This window comes from Balaenoptera ricei, chromosome 11, assembly GCF_028023285.1.
Source record: "Balaenoptera ricei isolate mBalRic1 chromosome 11, mBalRic1.hap2, whole genome shotgun sequence".
In the NCBI taxonomy this organism is placed as follows: domain Eukaryota; kingdom Metazoa; phylum Chordata; class Mammalia; order Artiodactyla; family Balaenopteridae; genus Balaenoptera; species Balaenoptera ricei.
The window spans coordinates 50,002,654-50,021,298 of NC_082649.1; the positions used below are offsets into that span (position 1 = coordinate 50,002,654).

At 43.2% G+C, this 18,645-nt stretch overlaps 1 protein-coding gene across 1 annotated transcript; it reads left to right on the top strand.

Moving 5' to 3' along the window:
* Positions 1-7,897: 7,897 nt before the first annotated feature.
* Positions 7,898-11,120, top strand: LOC132374064 (protein HIRA-like). The gene is given in 1 exon segment (XM_059937561.1): positions 7,898-11,120. A coding segment is annotated over 1 exon segment (3,027 nt). The 3' UTR covers positions 10,925-11,120.
* Positions 11,121-18,645: the final 7,525 nt, after the last annotated feature.

Genomic DNA, 18,645 nt, shown 5'->3' on the forward strand with positions numbered 1-18,645 from the left:
CCAATCAGATCATTCCCTGATGTTTGGGAAAAGACAGTAAAGAGGCTGAGGACATAGGCTGATTAGGTGGACAGGCTGAGGTCCATGATGAAAACAGAAAGATGAGGCTGAGGCTGCCACCAGCAACCTCTGCCAGCCCCATTAGTGCTCCTGGAAAGGTCTTGAGTCCCTACTACTCACATATGCCAGCCATAGGATTGTCTGGAAAGGTGGCCAATTCTGCCACTTACACTGACAGACTGCATATAAAAATACCCACCTACATGCTTTTCACCAGCGATATTTCTAGGGAATAAAGATACAGAAAAATTGAAAATGAAAGAATGTAAAGAGATAGACCACACAAATACTAAGCATAAGAAAGTGGAAATCACTGTAGGAGACAGGATGTTAAATTAGAAATTCAGCTGGAGTGCTCAGATATAGTAAGTCTGAGCACTCCAGCTGAATACTCTATAAGTGTCCAGGAGGTGCCTGCACTTGCTCCAACGACTGGAGCAAAAGGCAGTGTGTGCTCTGGGACGATCCTTCCCCGGCCTTGGCCCTGGAGGAGGTTGACGCTCCATCAGCCAGTTGAGAAGGAAGCAGAGAAGCAGCCATTCTTTCCTCCCTAAAGATAGCTGGCCTGTCTGCTACTGTCCTAGCCATCAGTGGAGAGGGTGAGGGAACAAGGAAAACTCTTGTTTTTGATGAAAATTGAGAGGAAGTTTAAAGTATTGATTAACACTATAAAATAAAATACAACACAATAAAACAAAAATCCACCAGGTCACTATAAATAGAGCCCCAAACATTCAATGGTGTCAAATATAAAGTTGCATCACCGGAATGTTAATAATATGGTAAGAGTGAGTCTACACAGCTAAACTGTTGACAGTTCCATGGGCTTGTGTCAGGTCTGAATTTCTGCTACTGTGTGGCATTCGTTGTGTGTCACAGTTGGGATTCTTTAGAACAGCAGATGCTAAGGTGGAATGTGGGGTACAAGGTATTTATTAGAGTCATAATCAACACATACCAAAAGGAAGGGGAGGAAACAGGATTGGGCAGAGAGAGAGATGGCAAACTGGGAAGCAGGCCTGACGGAGCCTCACCAACCTGCCGGGCCTCTGGCTGTCAGCACTGTCCAGTGTTGGGTTGGGATGCTGGGGCCTGCACAGCCTTGCCTGGCTCAGTCCCTGGGTGCGGTTGGCCCCAGAGGGTGTGACCTCAGTCAGGGCAGCTCTCTGCAGCTGAAGCCTGCCCTAGGCAAATCTGTCAGTGTAGACTCTTCTCGACTGTGTTGTCTGGCCACACTTCTAGCACACTGAAAGCTATATGATAAACAAATGTTGAAGATTCCATCAAAAATATATCTAAGAACCAGAATTCTAGAGAATCAATCTGTACATTTAAAACAGCAAATTTTAATTAATTCATTAGTACATTCAAAGTTTCTGATAAGGAAAACTTCTGTTTGGGGGAGCAAACTAAAACACCTTTATTTTTACAGCAATAAAACAACATCATGAAATTTTGTTTGTATTCTTGCGCTTTTGTTGAAACTTTACCCCACTCCACACCTATATGAAATAAAAGTTATCAAATAAGAGTTATAAAAAGAGAAATACTTATCTGACTCTTTTCAGAAACAACAGTAAACAATATTATTGACAGAATCAGCAATTTAATTAAAAAGTCTGTTAATGCTGGTGTTAATGAACCTGGCATATTTTCAATTTAGATTGACACTATTCAAACCAATTCTTCTGGGTAATAAGATACGTCACTAGATCTGGGAACATTGGCTACCTAAATTAAGCATTTATTACTTGAAAATATTGGAAGCTATTACAGATGTTCTGTGATCAAATTATATTTTTTCATAAAAAATATCCTCCTTAGGAAGCCAAGATGAAATCATGGGTTGTGTGCTATTTACCCTCTGGCTAGAGAAAAATACATAATTATCCATGATATTAAAGTTTCAAATAAATAAACAAATTTACTTCTTTAAGGATGGGTATGTGTACTGTTTGGATTTCAAACTTGAATGATTTGTTACTTTCACTCCATTAGCAAGTACTTATTGATTTCCTGTTATGTGCCAGGCACTTCCCTAGGAGCTGAGAAGTATGGAACAAGACAAAGATGCTCTCTTGTGTAGTTTACATCCTAGTGATTTTATTACCAGAATTTAATGTCTTATTAAACAGTAGTGACACAATGGCTTCTTGAAAACTATGATGACCTAAAATTAAAATTTTGATAAAGGTTCAAGTATTTCTAAAGTACTCCGTCAGAGGAAACCATAGTGTCTCCTTGTCCCTCCAAAATGAAACCATAATGTCTTCAGCCCTCACCAGTCCCTTCTTTTCGGAAGTCCAAATTAGTATCTAAGTTTTCTAGCATGGTGTAAGGAGATGATGGCTTATACTCTCAAAGCCGGCACAACTTTCAGGCCCCTGGGTTCTGGAAGTTTCTTCTGTTCCACTCATTTCACTACACGGAACTTAGTCCTTTCTTATCTTCCATAACGATCATGCACATCATTTCCTAAAACTCTCCCTGTTTCTCACGGGTCTCAAGGCACACGAGGCTATTTTCTATTAAACATGCCGAGCTGACTTCTTCCTCAAAGACATTTACACCTGCTGTTCCCTCTGCCTGGAACACTGTTCTTCCAGACTTCATCCTCACTTCATTCAGGAATGAATGTCACCTCCTCCACGCCCTACCTAAAATAACACACTACCTCAATACCCTGCTTTAATGTTTTTCATAATATTTGAGAGTTTGTCGACATGTTGTGCATTTATTAATCTGTTTATTGTCTGTCTACCCAAGTAGAATGTAAGCTCCAAGAGATCATGGACTCAGACATGTTCACTGCTGTAACTTCAAAGCCCTGAATATACTGAGAACATAAAAGTTGCTCAGTTAAAATTTGTTGGGCTTCCCTGGTGGCGCATTGGTTGAGAATCTGCCTGCCAATGCAGGGGACACGGGTTCGAGCCCTGGTCTGGGAAGATCCCACATGCCGTGGAGCAGCTGGACCCGTGAGCCACAGTTACTGAGCCTGCGCGTCTGGAGCCTGTGCTCCGAAACAAGAGAGGCCGTGATAGCGAGAGGCCCGCGCACCGCGATGAAGAGTGGCCCCCGCTTGCCACAACTAGAGAAAGCCCTCGCACAGAAACGAAGACCCAACACAGCCATAAATAAATAAATAAAAATAAAATTTGTTGAATGAATGCATGAATACATGAACACGTGAAAAACACGAATGAACATGAGTTTAACAGACTTCACTGAAGAGTTTTGGGCAAAGATAAAAGAGGGGCTCAAACTATAGCAATATAAATAATCTTAAGAGGAATCATAAGAATTCACCTCCTCAAGAATGTCCTGTAGCCACTCACATCCCTTTCCCTCTGAGATGAAAACAACGAACTACTCCTGCTCTTATTTCAGGTAGAGGAACGCCCTTCTTCAGGCATTCGGCATCAACTCACACCCACTCTTGCAGGACTCACATTCTGACCCGGTACTTCCCAATGTATTTTTCCAAAAGCAGTTCTTTCCTTTAGAGAAAATTACTTAGTATCTACTCTTCAAAGGTAAAAATTTCTCCACTTCATTAGATCATGAATTAAAAGTGGTATAAAATCAAAATCTTGAATTAGAAAACTTAATTCTTAATTCTTCTATCCCAGATAGATAGAAGTTATTTATTCATTAATAGATGTAAGTCAAAGACTACCCTAACCGCAACAAGTAGGAGCTTCCTTTATTTTTACTGAAGTATAGCTAACTTACAGTATTAGTTTCAGGTATACAATATTCGATATTTTTAGGGATTACACGCCATACAAAGTTATTATAAAATATTGGCTACATTCCCTGTGCTGTATTTTATACTTACTAGTTTGTATCTCTTAATCCCCTTCATTTATTTTGCCCCTCCCCTGACCTCTCTCCTTACTGGTAACCACTAGTTTTTTCTCTGTATCTGTGAGTCTGTTTCTGTTTTATTATATTTATTTGTTTTATTTTTAGATTTCACATATAAGTGAAAACATATAGTATTTGTGTTTCTCTTTCTGACTTATTTCATTAAGCCTAATACCCTCCAGCTCCATCCATGTTGTCACAAGTGGCAGAATTTCACTCTTTTTTATGGCTGAGTAATATTCCATTGTATATATGTACCACATCTTCTTTATCCATTCATCTGTTGATGGACACTTAGGTTGTTTCCTTATCTTCGCTATTGTGAATAGTACTGCTATGAACATTGGGGTGCAATGTTCACCCCAGGGCTGGGATGCCCAATGTGGGGCTTGAATCCCTCACTCCCCAGGGAAGATTCCTGAGCCTGTGATATCCCCCCTCCTCTTCTGGGTCACCTGTCAGGAGTATGGGTCCCAACTAGATGGCTTCTCCCCCACTCCTACCAGACTCCATGTGGTTCTTTCTGAGTAAGAAGAAGAGCCATTGGAAGAGCCATTCTGCTAGTCTTCAGGTCATTCCCAGAAAGAAAAAGACCAATGTTTTACAGAGAGGTCTCAGCCCACCTTTCTGAGAGTAGGATGACTATGACAACGTGGGCTCACAAACATCTTGTGGTACTGTGCAATGAAATAGGACGCTTCATTTTTGTTAATTCTAAGTTTGGAAATTGTCACCTGTAAACTAGAAATGCATCAGGAATAAGAGAAAGAAAGAGATTGCGGTAAAAGAGAATTGGAAGAAAGGAGGAAAAAAATCAACCAGTGAATTCAAATAAGTTCTATAGTTGAGTTCATAGTTGGTACCAATGTCAATTTCCTAGTTTAGACAAATACAATGTTGATAAGATATTATCTTTGGATGAAGTAGGGTGAAGGATACATGGGAACTAATTGTACAAATTCTTGTGAGTCTTAAACAATTTCAAAAAATTTTAAATATTCTTTTTAAAACGGCGTCAGAAAGCAGAGGAACCGAAAATACAGGGCAGATCCTCACACCTACAGATTAATATGGTGAAAAAAGCTTTATACACTGCCCTTAGCTGCACATAGGCAATAGCTTTAAAGCAGATTTTATAGTAATAATAACAACCATTGTCATATACTGACCTCCTATTATGTGCCAAACACTATGCTAAATGCTTTGTACATATCATCTTGTTTAATCTCCTCCAAGGGGCTATTATTGTCATCTTTGTTTGACCAGTGAGGAATACAAGATTCAGACAAGTTAATTTTCCAAAACCATGAAGCCAATAAGTGATGGGGGTAGGAATTGGAGCCGGTCTCTTTGATTTCAAACTCCATGAGTTTCATGGCACAAATGACCATGCTTTCTTATACCTGTGCTGTAGCACAGATAAAGTACATTTGGTTTCCATGGGGGATAGGTAGATTTACTCAGATAGGCACTAGCCAACCTTCATTTCCCCTGACAGGTCTGAGTGAGGGGGGAAAGGAATGACCCCTTTGAAGAAAGTGACACGAGTTGTTCTAGTCTCATAGGTTTCTTTTCTTTGCGTTCTATGATCCACTGGCCATAACTCGAATTCATGCTATAACATGGAATACCATCTCTGCTATGAATTTATAGTTGGGTTGATTCTGATGTACATCAAACTGGGATCCTAAGCTTGACATGGGGAGTCCAGCTGCCTTTGAGATGTACTGGACTCCACCCAATGGCATTGCTCAATATTAGATGCTGACTAAGTAACCCAACCAAACCTTCCTCTGAAAAATTTTGAAGGCAAGATACACAAGGAGAAACAGATATAGTAGAGGAAATCAGCGGTAGAAAAAGCTAAGTCCTGAGAATAGCAATAGCATAATCTTTAGGCAAGAGACCAGTGGCCACAAGCTGCTAAGGGGAAGTAAAGAGAGCTGGATTTACAGAGATGCTTTTGAATCATTAATTGCAATGATTGATATTCCAGGCTCCCAAAGGCTTGATTGTGTCAGTACTTCTAGTGTCCTTTGCTTACTATATAGTCTCACCTATCTTGTTTTTGTAAATAGGGGTTTCTCTACAATTGGAGAATACATATACAGAGAAGTTTCTTGCAGGTAAGAAGTATAAACCAAAAGGAGAACAGACTTCTAATATAGTATTTAAAAAAGATTTTTCATATTCAAAAACAACAATAAATGTCCAAGATCATAGACTCATATTTTTTTTATGCAGAGCAAGAGTTGAATTTTTTAAAATAATTTCAAACTTAAAAGAAAAATTGCAAGAGTAGTACAGAGTTCTCATGAGCCCTTTATCTAGATTCACCCATTGTTAACACTTTGCCACACTACTCTTATCATTCTTGCTGTAATTGAATATATATGTGTACTATTTTTTCTGAACCATGAGAGTAAGTTACCTACATCATCCCCTATTACTCCTTAGCACCAATTATATATTTATTAAACAATGCTATTCTCCTCACATAACCACAGTGCAGTTACCATATTTGTGAAATTTAACAGTGATACAATATGATTGTCTAATCCACAGTCAACACCCCAGTTTCACCAGTTGTCCCAATAATGCCCTTTATGGTGAATTGTTCTGGTTCAGTACCCAATCCATTTAAATACCACATTGCATTTAAATCTTATGTCTCTTAGGGCTCCTTTGATCTGTAGTAGTTCCTCGGCCTTTCTTTTTCTTCCACGACATGGACATTTTTAACATTACATGCCATTTCTTTTGCATAATATACTCAATTTTGGCTTGTCTGATTTCTTTCATGATCAGATTCAAGTTATACATTTTGGGTAGGAACACCACATATGTGATGTTTTGTCATTCCTAATGCATTACATAAGGGACACATGATGTGAGTTTGAAAATCATCACTTTTGGAGCTCACGATAGTAATAACTGACCCAGGCAACAATTATCAACAGAGACTAAGTTAGTGAATAAAAGCTTGATGAGGAACAGAATATTTACATCGTCTCGAAGCATCTCCATATAAATACTGATTAATTACAAAAGGATAAATAGCAGCTTTACAGTGGAGAAAGCTGGTGAATATCACCTTAACAAAGTGATCAGAATCATGTATTCTTAAAGATAATTGAGTACATAGGGGATTCCTTGAATGTGTTTCCTGTTTTATTTTCTAGAATCTACATAGAAAACTACAGACAAAAATGAAAACTAACAAGAAGGGGTAGTGAGACAAAATACAGCAGCAAAGAAATGACACCTTCCTTTCACTTAAATTCTAAGTAAATGGATCTTATAAGGTGAGATATTTCTACACTGAGTTTCTGGACTAACTAAAAAATCAGTACCCAAAAGCCTGCCTAATAGATTTATCAACAAGAAATAGTATGAATATGACTCCTGAATTATTCACATATAATAATTCTAGCCACAGCGGGGGTGTGGGGGAGAGGGGAAGATAAGATGTGACAATCAGAAACTATTAGGTTTCTGAGCAAAGGACTTAAGGAGAAAACGAAAAATTGAATTATTATATGATCCAGCAATCCCACTCCTAGGCATATATCCAGACAAAACCATAATTCAAAACAATACATACACCCCTATGTTCATAGCAGCACTATCACAATAGCCAAGACATGGAAACAAACTAAATGTCCATCAACAGATAAAGAAGAGGCGGGGCATCTATCTATACAATGGAATACCACTCAGCCATAAAAAAGAAGGAAATAGGGCGTTGCCTGGGAGCCGCCGGAGGAGGAGCGGCGCGGGGGATGCGGCTGTGGCGGCTGCGGCGGCGGCGGGGGGCGCAGGTCGACGATGGTGCGGCGGCGCTGAGGGCGCGGGGCGGGCGGCGGTTGGAGGGTGGGCGGCGCGGGCGGGCGGCGGCAGCTCCAAGGCCCGGGCGCGCTGAGGGACGCGGCTCTCGCCTCAGTCCGGCGGCGGCAGCGGCCGAACAATGAAGCTCCTGAAGCCGACCTGGGTCAACCACAATGGCAAGCCAATTTTTTCAGTTGATATTCACCCTGACGGGACCAAGTTCGCAACTGGAGGATAAGGACAGGATTCTGGGAAGGTTGTAATCTGGAATACGTCTCCAGTCCTACAGGAGGATGACGAGAAGGATGAAAATGTCCCCAAGATGCTTTGCCAGATGGACAATCACTTAGCATGTGTGAACTGCGTGCGGTGGTCAAACAGTGGGATGTATTTAGCTTCTGGGGGAGATGACAAACTGATAATGGTGTGGAAGCGGGCTACGTACATCGGCCCCAGCACCGTGTTCGGCTCCAGTGGCAAGCTTGCCAACGTGGAGCAGTGGCGATGTGTCTCCATCCTGCGGAGTCACTCAGGCGATGTGATGGACGTAGCGTGGTCCCCCCATGACGCCTGGCTGGCCTCGTGCAGCGTGGACAACACCGTGGTCATCTCGAACGCAGCGAAGTTCCCAGAAATCCTAGCTACTCTGAGAGGCCATTCTGGCCTGGTGAAGGGCCTGACTTGGGACCCTGTTGGTAAATACATTGCCTCTCAAGCCGACGACCGCAGCCTGAAGGTGTGGAGGACGCTGGACTGGCAGTTAGAGACCAGCATCACCAAGCCTTTTGATGAGTGTGGAGGGACGACCCACGTGTTGCGGCTCAGCTGGTCCCCTGACGGGCACTACCTCGTGTCCGCCCACGCCATGAACAACTCCGGCCCCACTGCCCAGATCATCGAACGGGAGGGCTGGAAGACCAACATGGACTTTGTCGGGCACCGGAAAGCTGTGACTGTCGTGAAATTCAACCCAAAAATCTTCAAGAAGAAGAAGAAGAACGGGAGCTCTGCGAAACCCAGTTGCCCGTACTGCTGCTGTGCTGTCGGCAGCAAGGACCGCTCGCTCTCTGTCTGGCTCACGTGTCTAAAACGGCCTTTGGTTGTCATCCATGAGCTGTTTGACAAATCCGTCATGGACATTTCCTGGACTCTGAACCGGCTGGGCATCCTGGTGTGCTCCATGGACGGCTCTGTGGCGTTCCTGGATTTCTCCCAGGACGAGCTCGGAGACCCCCTGAGCGAAGAGAAGAGCCGCATCCATCAGTCCACCTACGGCAAGAGTTTGGCCATCATGACCGAGACCCAGCTCTCCACCGCCGTCATCGAGAACCCCGAGATTCTCAAGTACCAGCGGAGGCAGCAGCAGCAGCAGCAGCTGGACCAGAAGGGCTCTGCGGCCAGAGAGACAGGCTCCGCTACCTCGGTCACTGGCGTCGTCAACGGGGAGAGTCTGGAGGACATCAGGAAGAATCTTTTAAAGAAACAAGTTGAGACTCGGACAGCAGATGGTCGGAGGAGAATCACGCCTCTCTGCATAGCACAGCTGGACACTGGGGACTTCTCCACGGCCTTCTCCAACAGCATCCCGCTCTCGGGTTCCCTGGCGGGCACCATGCTCACCTCTCACAGCAGCCCGCAGCTGCTGCCGCTGGACTCCAGCACCCCCGTCCCCTTCGGCACCTCGAAGCCTTCCACAGAGCCTGTGGCGGCGACCGGCACCAGGCCTGTGGGCGATTCTGTCAGTAAGGACAGCGTGAATGCGGCCTCTGCTCCCGCTGCACCGTCCCCCTCCATCCTGGCAACCCCGTCCAAGATCGAACCTATGACAGCGTTCGACTCCCGATTCACGGAGCGCTCCAAAGCCACGCCGGGGGCTTCTGCCTTGGCCGGTTTGCCCCCGACGGCTATGGAAAGGTTGAAAGAGCAGAGCCTTGTGAAGGAGCTGCGGCCCCGGGATGTCCTGGAGAGGAGGGCTAAGCCCTCCTCGCTCTCCAAGAGGAAGCTGGAGCTCGAGGTGGAAACGGTGGAGAAGAAGAAGAAACGGCGGCCTCGGAAGGACTCGCGGCTCATGCCCATGTCCCTGTCTGTGCAGTCCCCAGCTGCCCTGACCGCAGAGAAGGACGCCGTGTGTTTGTCCGTCCCAGCAGCTGCGCTGAAGCTGCCCGTGCCGGGCCCCCAGAGAGCCTTCACCCTGCAGGTGAGCTCTGACCCCTCCATGTACATAGAGGTGGAGAACGAGGTGACAGCCGTGGGGGGCATAAAGCTGAGCCGCCTGAAGTGCAGCCGGGAAGGGAAGCAGTGGGAGACGGTGCTCACCAGCCAGATCCTCACCGCTGCCGGCAGCTGTGACGTGGTGTGTGTCGCCTGTGAAAAGCGGATGCTGTCCGTGTTCTCCACCTGTGGTCGCCGCCTCCTCCCTCCCATCCTGCTGCCATCCCCGATCTCCACCCTGCACTGTACCGGCTCCTACGTCATGGCCCTCACCGTCACAGCCACGCTGTCTGTCTGGGATGTGCACAGGCAGATAGTGGTGGTGAAGGAAGAGTCCCTACACTCCATCTTGGCAGGAAGTGACATGACGGTGTCACAGATCTTGCTGACGCAGCATGGAATCCCCGTGATGAACCTGTCGGACGGGAAGGCCTACTGCTTCAACCCATCACTGTCTGCGTGGAACCTGGTTTCTGACAAGCAGGACTCCCTGGCCCAGTGTGCAGACTTCAGGAGCAGCCTGCCACCCCAGGACGCCATGCTGTGCTCGGGACCCTTAGCCATAGTCCAGGGCCGCGCCTCCACCTCGGGGAGGCAGGCAGCCCGGCTCTTCTCCGTGCCTCACACGGTGCAGCAGGAGACCACCCTGGCCTACCTGGAGAGCCAGGTCGCCGCAGCGCTCACCCTGCGCTCCAGCCACGAGTACCGCCACTGGCTCCTCCTCTACGTGCGATACCTCGTGAATGAAGGGTTTGAATACCGACTCGGAGAAATATGCAAGGACTTACTGGGGCCCGTTCACTCCTCCACTGGAAGCCAATGGGAGTCAACAGTAGTGGGTCTGCGGAAGAGGGACCTGCTGAAGGAGCTGCTGCCAGTCATCGGGCAGAACCTCCGCTTCCAGCGCCTCTTCACCGAGTATCAGGAACAGCTCGACATCTTGAGGGACAAGTAGCCTGCCCAGCCGCAGCAAGGGCAGGGCCACACTCTCGCCGCTGAGGACACGCAGGTCGGCCTCTTATCTCGCTGGGCTACAGGATGAGGAGACACTGGCAGGAGGTGGGCTGTCCTGCACAAGTACGGGCCCAGCCCCTGGGCACACTTCCCCTGTGTCCTGGGCCTGTTTCTCCCTCAGGGGGAGCGGCTCTGCCTGCAACTCGTTCCTCCCTCCAGGACCCCGGTGCGGAGCTGGGGCTCTGCCCAGCTGCCCCGGGGCCAGTGAGGCAGCCCAGGCCTGCTGTCTCCAGCACGGTCCCCAGGTGGACAGTAGCCCTATAGGCGCCGTGCTGCTCCAGCTATGACGAATGAGCCATTTGTGAAAGAGAGAACCGTGAGACGTTAGCGTATTATGCAGTCAGTAGACTGACCTGAGATCTATGTAAAAAGAAAGCCTATTCCAACACATGGACTATTTTTGTACTAGAATTTGCTAACTTGTAATATGGAATTTTCCTTTTGGCCAATAACCAGGATTTCCCTGTAAGTCACTTGGACATTGGTCACTTGTAGGAAATTTAAACTCTAATTATGACAGCTACATTGAAAAATAATTGTACTGAAATTAACTTGTCTATCTTCATTTAGTTTTAATTTTTAAATGTTTGTAAAAAGAGACTTTTGGGGGGGATGGGGCGATTTCTTCTGTAAGTGTAAAATAAATGAACACGCATTGGATACCAAAAAAAAAAAGAAGGAAATAATGCCATTTGCAGCAACATGGATGCAACTAAAGATTTTCATACTAAATGAAGTTAAGTCAGAAAGAGAAAGACAAGTACCATATAATATCACTTATATGTGGAATCTAAAATATGACATGAATGAACATATCTATGAAACAGAAACTGAATCACAGACATAGAGAACAGACTGGTGGTTTCCAAGGGAGAAGGGGTTGGCAGAGGGATGGAGTGAGATGTTGGGGTTAGCAGATGTAAGCTTTTATATATCGGATGGATAAACAGCAAGGTCCTACTGTATAGCACAGGGAGCTATATTCAATAGGCTATGATAAACCGTAATGGAAAAGAATATTTTAAAAAATGAATATATATATATATATATATATATATATATACATATATATAATATAACTGAATCACTTTGCTGTACAGCAGATATTAACACAACATTGTAAATCAACTATACTTCAATAAAAAAGTATTAAAACTGAAAAAAAAGTAGAACAAAGAACTCCAGAAGATCTGTAAGTAAAGGCTACAGCTACAAAACCTAAAGACTTGAAAAGAACATGGTGGAAAGATCTGCTGGTAGTATTCCATTTGTATCCATAAATACAGAAACAGCATACCACTGTTCATCAAATATTTATTAAGTGCTTTTTATGTGACAGACAATGGGATGGCCTTAGGAATCCAAATATGGGTAAAACATAAAGCTGCCTTTTGGATTTTACTCTGCAGTGGGGAGAGTGGACTGTAAGCATTTTTTTTAAGACAATATTTTATTATAGGCTCTGTAATGAGAAAAAGTAGTGTCCAAGATAACAGAGTATCCAAGAAGCCTTCAGGGAGTTGATCATGGCTCATCTAGCTTATTGGAGAAATTGATAGTTTGATATAGCTAGTGAATTACTCTTCTCATGACTCCCCTTGAGCAACTATTATGAGCCATTGTCTTGATCAATTAACATGTATTAACACCTATAATTCTCATAGCAACCTAGGTGGCTGATACTATTTTTATCACTATTTTGCTGGTGAAAGTGCTAGAGGCAGAAGACAGGATAAAATGAGTGTTGTGCATAAGGTTTTAATCAGAAGCCAAATTACAGGAAGATCCATGTTCCATGCTAAGAAGCTGACATTTATCCTGCAGTCTGTGAGATACTGTAGATTTTTCAGAACAGAAGTGTCATGCTGAGAGTTGCATTTTAGAAGTTTATTCTGGCAGCTATGTGAGTGGCGGAGTGAAGTTGGATAAGACTGGGGAGAGAGGAGGCAATCGGGAGGGAAAGGAGCCAGTGAGGAGACAATACAGCAGGTCTAGCAGGGCAAAGAGAGGATGTGGACCATGCAGGAGAGCGCTGGAGAGGGCAGTCTGGTCCAAGTGTGTCAACGGGATTGATGATTGATTGGGTATGGGTTAGGGTTAGGGTTAGATGGCAGGCACGGTTGCTCCCAGTGTTTGGCTGAATCTAATAGATGGTTTCTAGCTCAGCTGATTGCAGTTGTTGGTTCAGGGCTCACATGTGGCCATTAGCTTGGATTCCTCTCTGACCACCAACCACATCACCAACCAGGCTTCAATTTCAAGGGGCAATAGGTGAGAATCTAAACCCTTCTGGACAAATCACTGTCTCTGATAGGAAGGAACACTCAAAACACATATTAAAAGAGGGTATGCACCTGAAACTAACACAACACTGTAAATCAACTATACTCCAATATAAAATTTCAAAATAAAATAAAAATAAATTAAAAAGTGGTGTGGATTTGTCAGATCAGTCAGATTATCTTATTATAGGGAGTACAGCATATATCAGGAACTTCAAGGAAAGATGAGGAGATGGTTCTCCTTGGGTCACATGTTTCTGCATGCCTTATAAGACTTTCTCCCAGAATATTCTTTTGAAGATGTTTCTATAGTGAAAATCCTTGAAAGACAGAGATAATGCCTCCCTCCAGAGCAAGAGTAGATGTGCTTGCAGCCTTGCAGCTAGTTTTCCTCAGAGGAAAGGGCTGATCTGTTTATCGGCCATTGTAAAAATTGTGAGTTTCCTAAGATGAATTAAGGCTGATCTCCTGCAACGCAGCCTCCTGCACCATCCAGGTCCTCCTGTGTTGCCCTGTGGAACTTAGGGACAAGGATAACTGACACACATACATGTGCTCACTCCCTGCTGCCCGCTGTGTCGTGTAGCAAAGCCTCCATCTCTGACCCAGGAGTCTTCAGCTTTCCACCAGCACCCATGAAATTGTGACAGGCTTCTTAGCATATAAGTGGGATAAAATCCCAGACACTTCACAGTTCTTGAAAGAAAGTTATAGAGATTCCTAATTGTGGTGTGCTCAATACAAAAGAATAACCAAATTGAGCAGTTTTGCATTAAAAGTTAATTGTAATTTTTTGACCTCCTCTAAGAGTCTCAGCCCAGAATCTTGCCTAAGATTTTTTTTTAAATTTATTTATTTAATTTATTTATTTTTGGCTCTGTTAGGTCTTCATTGCTGTGCGTGGGCCCTCCCCAGTTGCAGCAAGTGGGGGCCACTCTCTGCCGAGGTGCGCAGGCCTCCCGCTGCGGAGCACAGGCTCCAGGTGTGCAGGCTTCAGTAGTTGTGGCGTACAGGCTTCAGTAGTTGTGGCGTGCCGGCTCAGTAGTTGTGGCACAAGGGCTCTAGAGTGCAGGCTCAGTAGTTTCGGAGCACGGGCTTAGGTGCTCCGTGGCACGTGGGATCTTCCCAGACCAGGGATCGAACCCGTGTCCCCTGCATTGGCAGGCAGATTCCCAACCACTGCGCCATCAGGGAAACCCTTGCCTAAGATTTAAATAAACTCACTCTCTTAGTGATTGACTTGCATTTTCATAATTTTTGAAGAGAACTGTTAACAATGAGTGAGTTTGACTTGCTAGAAATCCTCACAGAAGGCAGGAGATGGTGGCAGCGCTCAGATGTCTATTTCAGTACTCACTGGGGGAGACTTTTTCCTTTTCTAAAGGAGTAAACCCCGGGGGGTCTGAGGATGACTTTAAAAGTGCAAAAATAGCTTACTTTGAGATTAAATGTACAGTGGCTGCCATCTGAGATGAAATTCCTCTGAATTTCAGCTAATATAAATAGCTACTGAGCTTAGAGACCCATTCTTGGATTTCTTAACTGTGTTACAGGTGCAACAAGGTGATGGTGACTGAGATGGGCTTTATGAGTGTCTGAAACTTTAGTGAGCTGATTCTGTAAAAACTGTTGTTTAGAAGTTTTGTCTTTTATCAGCTAGGGGCTACAATTTATTTTTGAATCCAACTGACCTTTTGCTTGGGGTAAACCACACTGATAGGCTTTTAATTGTACACATGAGAGAAAGATTTCTGAAATCCAGACATTTGAGAAGGGTAGATCTAAGGACCTACACTTTTCTGAGAAATAATGTGAAACCTTACTTTTATAGTGGTCAGAGTACATCTCTGTAGTTTGAATTTTTAAATAATTAATACAATTTATTTTTTAGAGCAGTTTTACATTCATATAAAAATTGAGAAGAAAGTACAGAGTTCTCATATAACCCCTCACCCCTCCACACACAGTTTCCCCTATTATTAATATCTCACATTAGTGTGGCACATGTGTTACAATTGATGAGCGAACATTGGTACATTATTAACTAAAGTCCACAGTTTACATTAGGTTCACTCTTCTTGTTGTACATTCTAGGGGTTTTGACAAATGTGTAAACATGTTTCTACCATCACAGTGTCATAGAGAGGAGTTTCACTACCCTCAATATCCCATGTGCCCTATTCATCCCTCAGTCTTTTCCTCCAAACTCTTGGGAACCACTGATCTTTTTACCATCTCCATATTTTTGCCTTTTCCAGAATGTCATATAGTTGGTATCATACACTAAGTAGCTTTTTCAGATTAGCTTCTTTCACTCAGCAATATGCATTTAAATTTCCTCTATATCTTTTAAGTTTTTTCTTAATAACACTTTTTTTTATCACTGAACACTACTCCATCGTCTGCATGTTCCGTAGTTTGTTTTCTCATGCACCTACTGAAGGATGCCTGTTACTTCCAAGTTTTGGCAGTTGTGCATAAAGTTACAAGTTTGTGTTGGGTCATAAGTTTTCAGCTCATTTGGGTAAATATCAAGGAGCATGATTACTGAAGCATATGGTAAGAGTATGCTTAGTTTTGTAAGAAATTGCTACATTATCTTCCAAGGTGGCTGAACATTTTGCATTCCCACCATATAGATTTTTTTTTTCAGGTATTGTCTTGTGTCTGTAGTTTATTGCTTTTCCTTAGTGTGTGTGTGTATGTGTATTCAAACAGTTGTTTCAAAGGATTAGGAGCAGAGACTCTAAGCCAACTAAAGAGGTATTGTGGCAGGCAGAATAATGCCCCCCCAAAGTGTCTGTGCCAGAATCTGGGAATGTTACATGGTAAGGAGGAATTAAGGTTGCTAATTAGCTAACTTTAAAATAAGATTATCCTAAATTATCCAGGTGGGCCCAGCATAACCACAGGAGTCTTCTAAACGAGGAAGGAGGCAGAAGAGACAGAGTCACCATGATGTAGTGTGAGAAAGACTGCTGGCTTTGCAAACAGAAGAGGACCAAGAGCAAGGACTGCAGGCAGCTTGTAGAAGCCAGAAAAGGAACCTGCCAACACCTAGAGTTCAGCCCAAGGATCCAATTAGAACTTCTGACCTGAGAACTTTAAGATGATAAATTTGTGTTGTTTTAAGCCGAAAGTGTGGTCATTTGCTGCAGCAGTTACAGGAAACTACTACAGATGTGTAACTTCACCATCTCAGAGTGGAAGAAAGATTTTGAAAAAGGACAAGGCCGTCTGTGGTCCACATGTAATTCCAAGATTGAATGACCCAGAATTGAAAACATATGTCTATACAAAAACCTGTACACAGACATTCACAGCAGCATCATTCTTGATAGCTGAAGAGTAGAAAAAACCTAAATGTCCATTATCCATTTTGTTTAATGAATAAATAAACAAAATATGGTACATCTATACAGTAGAATATTATTCATCCACAAAAAGGAAATACTGATACCTGCTACAACATGGATGAACCCAAAGACATTATGTTAAAGAGGCCAGTTACAAAAGACCACATAGAGTGGAATCTCATTCATATGAAATGTCCAGAATAGGCAAGTCCATAGAGACAACTAGAAAGTAGATTAGTTGTAACCAGATGCTGAGGGCAGAGGACAGAAATGGGGAATAACTGCTAATGGGAACAGGATTTCTTTGGGGGAGAGTAAAAATGTTCTAAAATTAGTGACAATAGTTGCACAACTCTGTGAATATACTAAAAACCACTAAATTATGTATGTTAAAAGAGTGAACATTATGGTATGTGAATTACATCCAACTCTATCTCAATAAAGCTGTTATTAATAAAAATACGGAATGACCCATATTTTGGGAAATGTACTGATAATCAGTTATTGACTTTTGATGTGAGTTTTGTAGATACAATTTTCCCTGGGAGAAATGAACAATGGAATTCCTCTCTTTCAATCATCTGGGAGGCAAGATTTAGACTTTCCTGGTGAAAACTGTCTTCTTTCTCTGACCTTGAGATTGGTGGGAGCTTAGATTCTGGGTGTATCAGTCAAGATTGGTAAAGTTATGATGCTAGGTAAATTTAGGTTTAAAGACCCAAATATAAGACGTGATACCATAAAACTCCTAGAAGAGAACATAAAGCAAAATATTTTCTGCTATTTTATTTTCTACAATAAATTGTAGCAATATTTTCTTAGGTCAGTCTCCCAAGGCAAAAGAAAAAAAGCAAAATTAAACAAATGGGACCTAATCAAACTTAAAAGCTTTTGCACAGCAAAGGAAACCATCAACAAAATGAAAAGACAACTTACAGAATGGGAGAAAATGTTTGCAAATGATGCAACCAACAAGGGGTTAATATCCAAAATACACAAACAGTTCATACAACTCAATATTAAAAAAACAAACAACTCAATCAAAACAATGGGCAGAAGACCTAAATAGACAATTCTCTAAAGAAGACATACAAATGGCCAACAGGCACATGAAAAGATACTTAACATTGTTAATTATTAGAGAAATGAAAATCAAAACCAAAATGAGGTATCACTTCACAGAGGTCAGATGGCCATCATCAAAAAGTCTACAAAGAATAAATATTGGAGAGAGTGTGGAGAAAAGAGAACACTCCTACATTTACATTCCATGGTGGGAATGTAAATTGGTGCAGCCACTATGGAAAACAGTATGTAGGTTCCTCAAAAAAACTAAAAATAGAGTTACCATATGATCCTGTAATCCTGTTACCAAAAGTTGGGTCTGGCTGCTCACTGCTCAAAAGCCAACAAAGAGGCAAGATTTGTGGAAAGGAAAGTTTCCTTTATTATGGAGGCTGGCAACCCAGGTTGAGGGGTGTTGGAGTAGGGCGGACTCCTGTCCAAAGGCCTACTCCCCCCAACTTACAATCAGTGGGCAAGAGCTTTTATAGACGGAGGGAGGGGGCTATATGCAGAAACAGCACACTCAGCTCTGACAGTCATCTTGAAACTGGTCATGCCATGGTCTGATCAGCATCATCTTGTTTTAAGTACAATTAGTCTTCAGTTCCTGCGTCAGTTTGTTCCCATTTCTTTGAGACCAATTCTCAGAATTGTGGCAGCTTATGTCATGGCTACAGTCTGGTCATCATGTAGTTAACTTCTTCCACCTGGTGAGGGTTTCAGTATCTATAAGACAGCTCACAGGATATGGCTCAGAATATTATCTACAGCCCTTGAGGAGGAATTAAAGTTCCTTGACTATGCATACTGACTAAACTATTATTATTTAGTCTTGTTGGGCTGTTTTTCTTTGCTTCTGCATTTTCTCACTTCTTGATTAAACTTATTCTTTGGCCAAAGTTTTTCCACAGACAAAAAGGCAGGCTGAGAACATGGAGTAGGGTGGGGGGGACCATAGG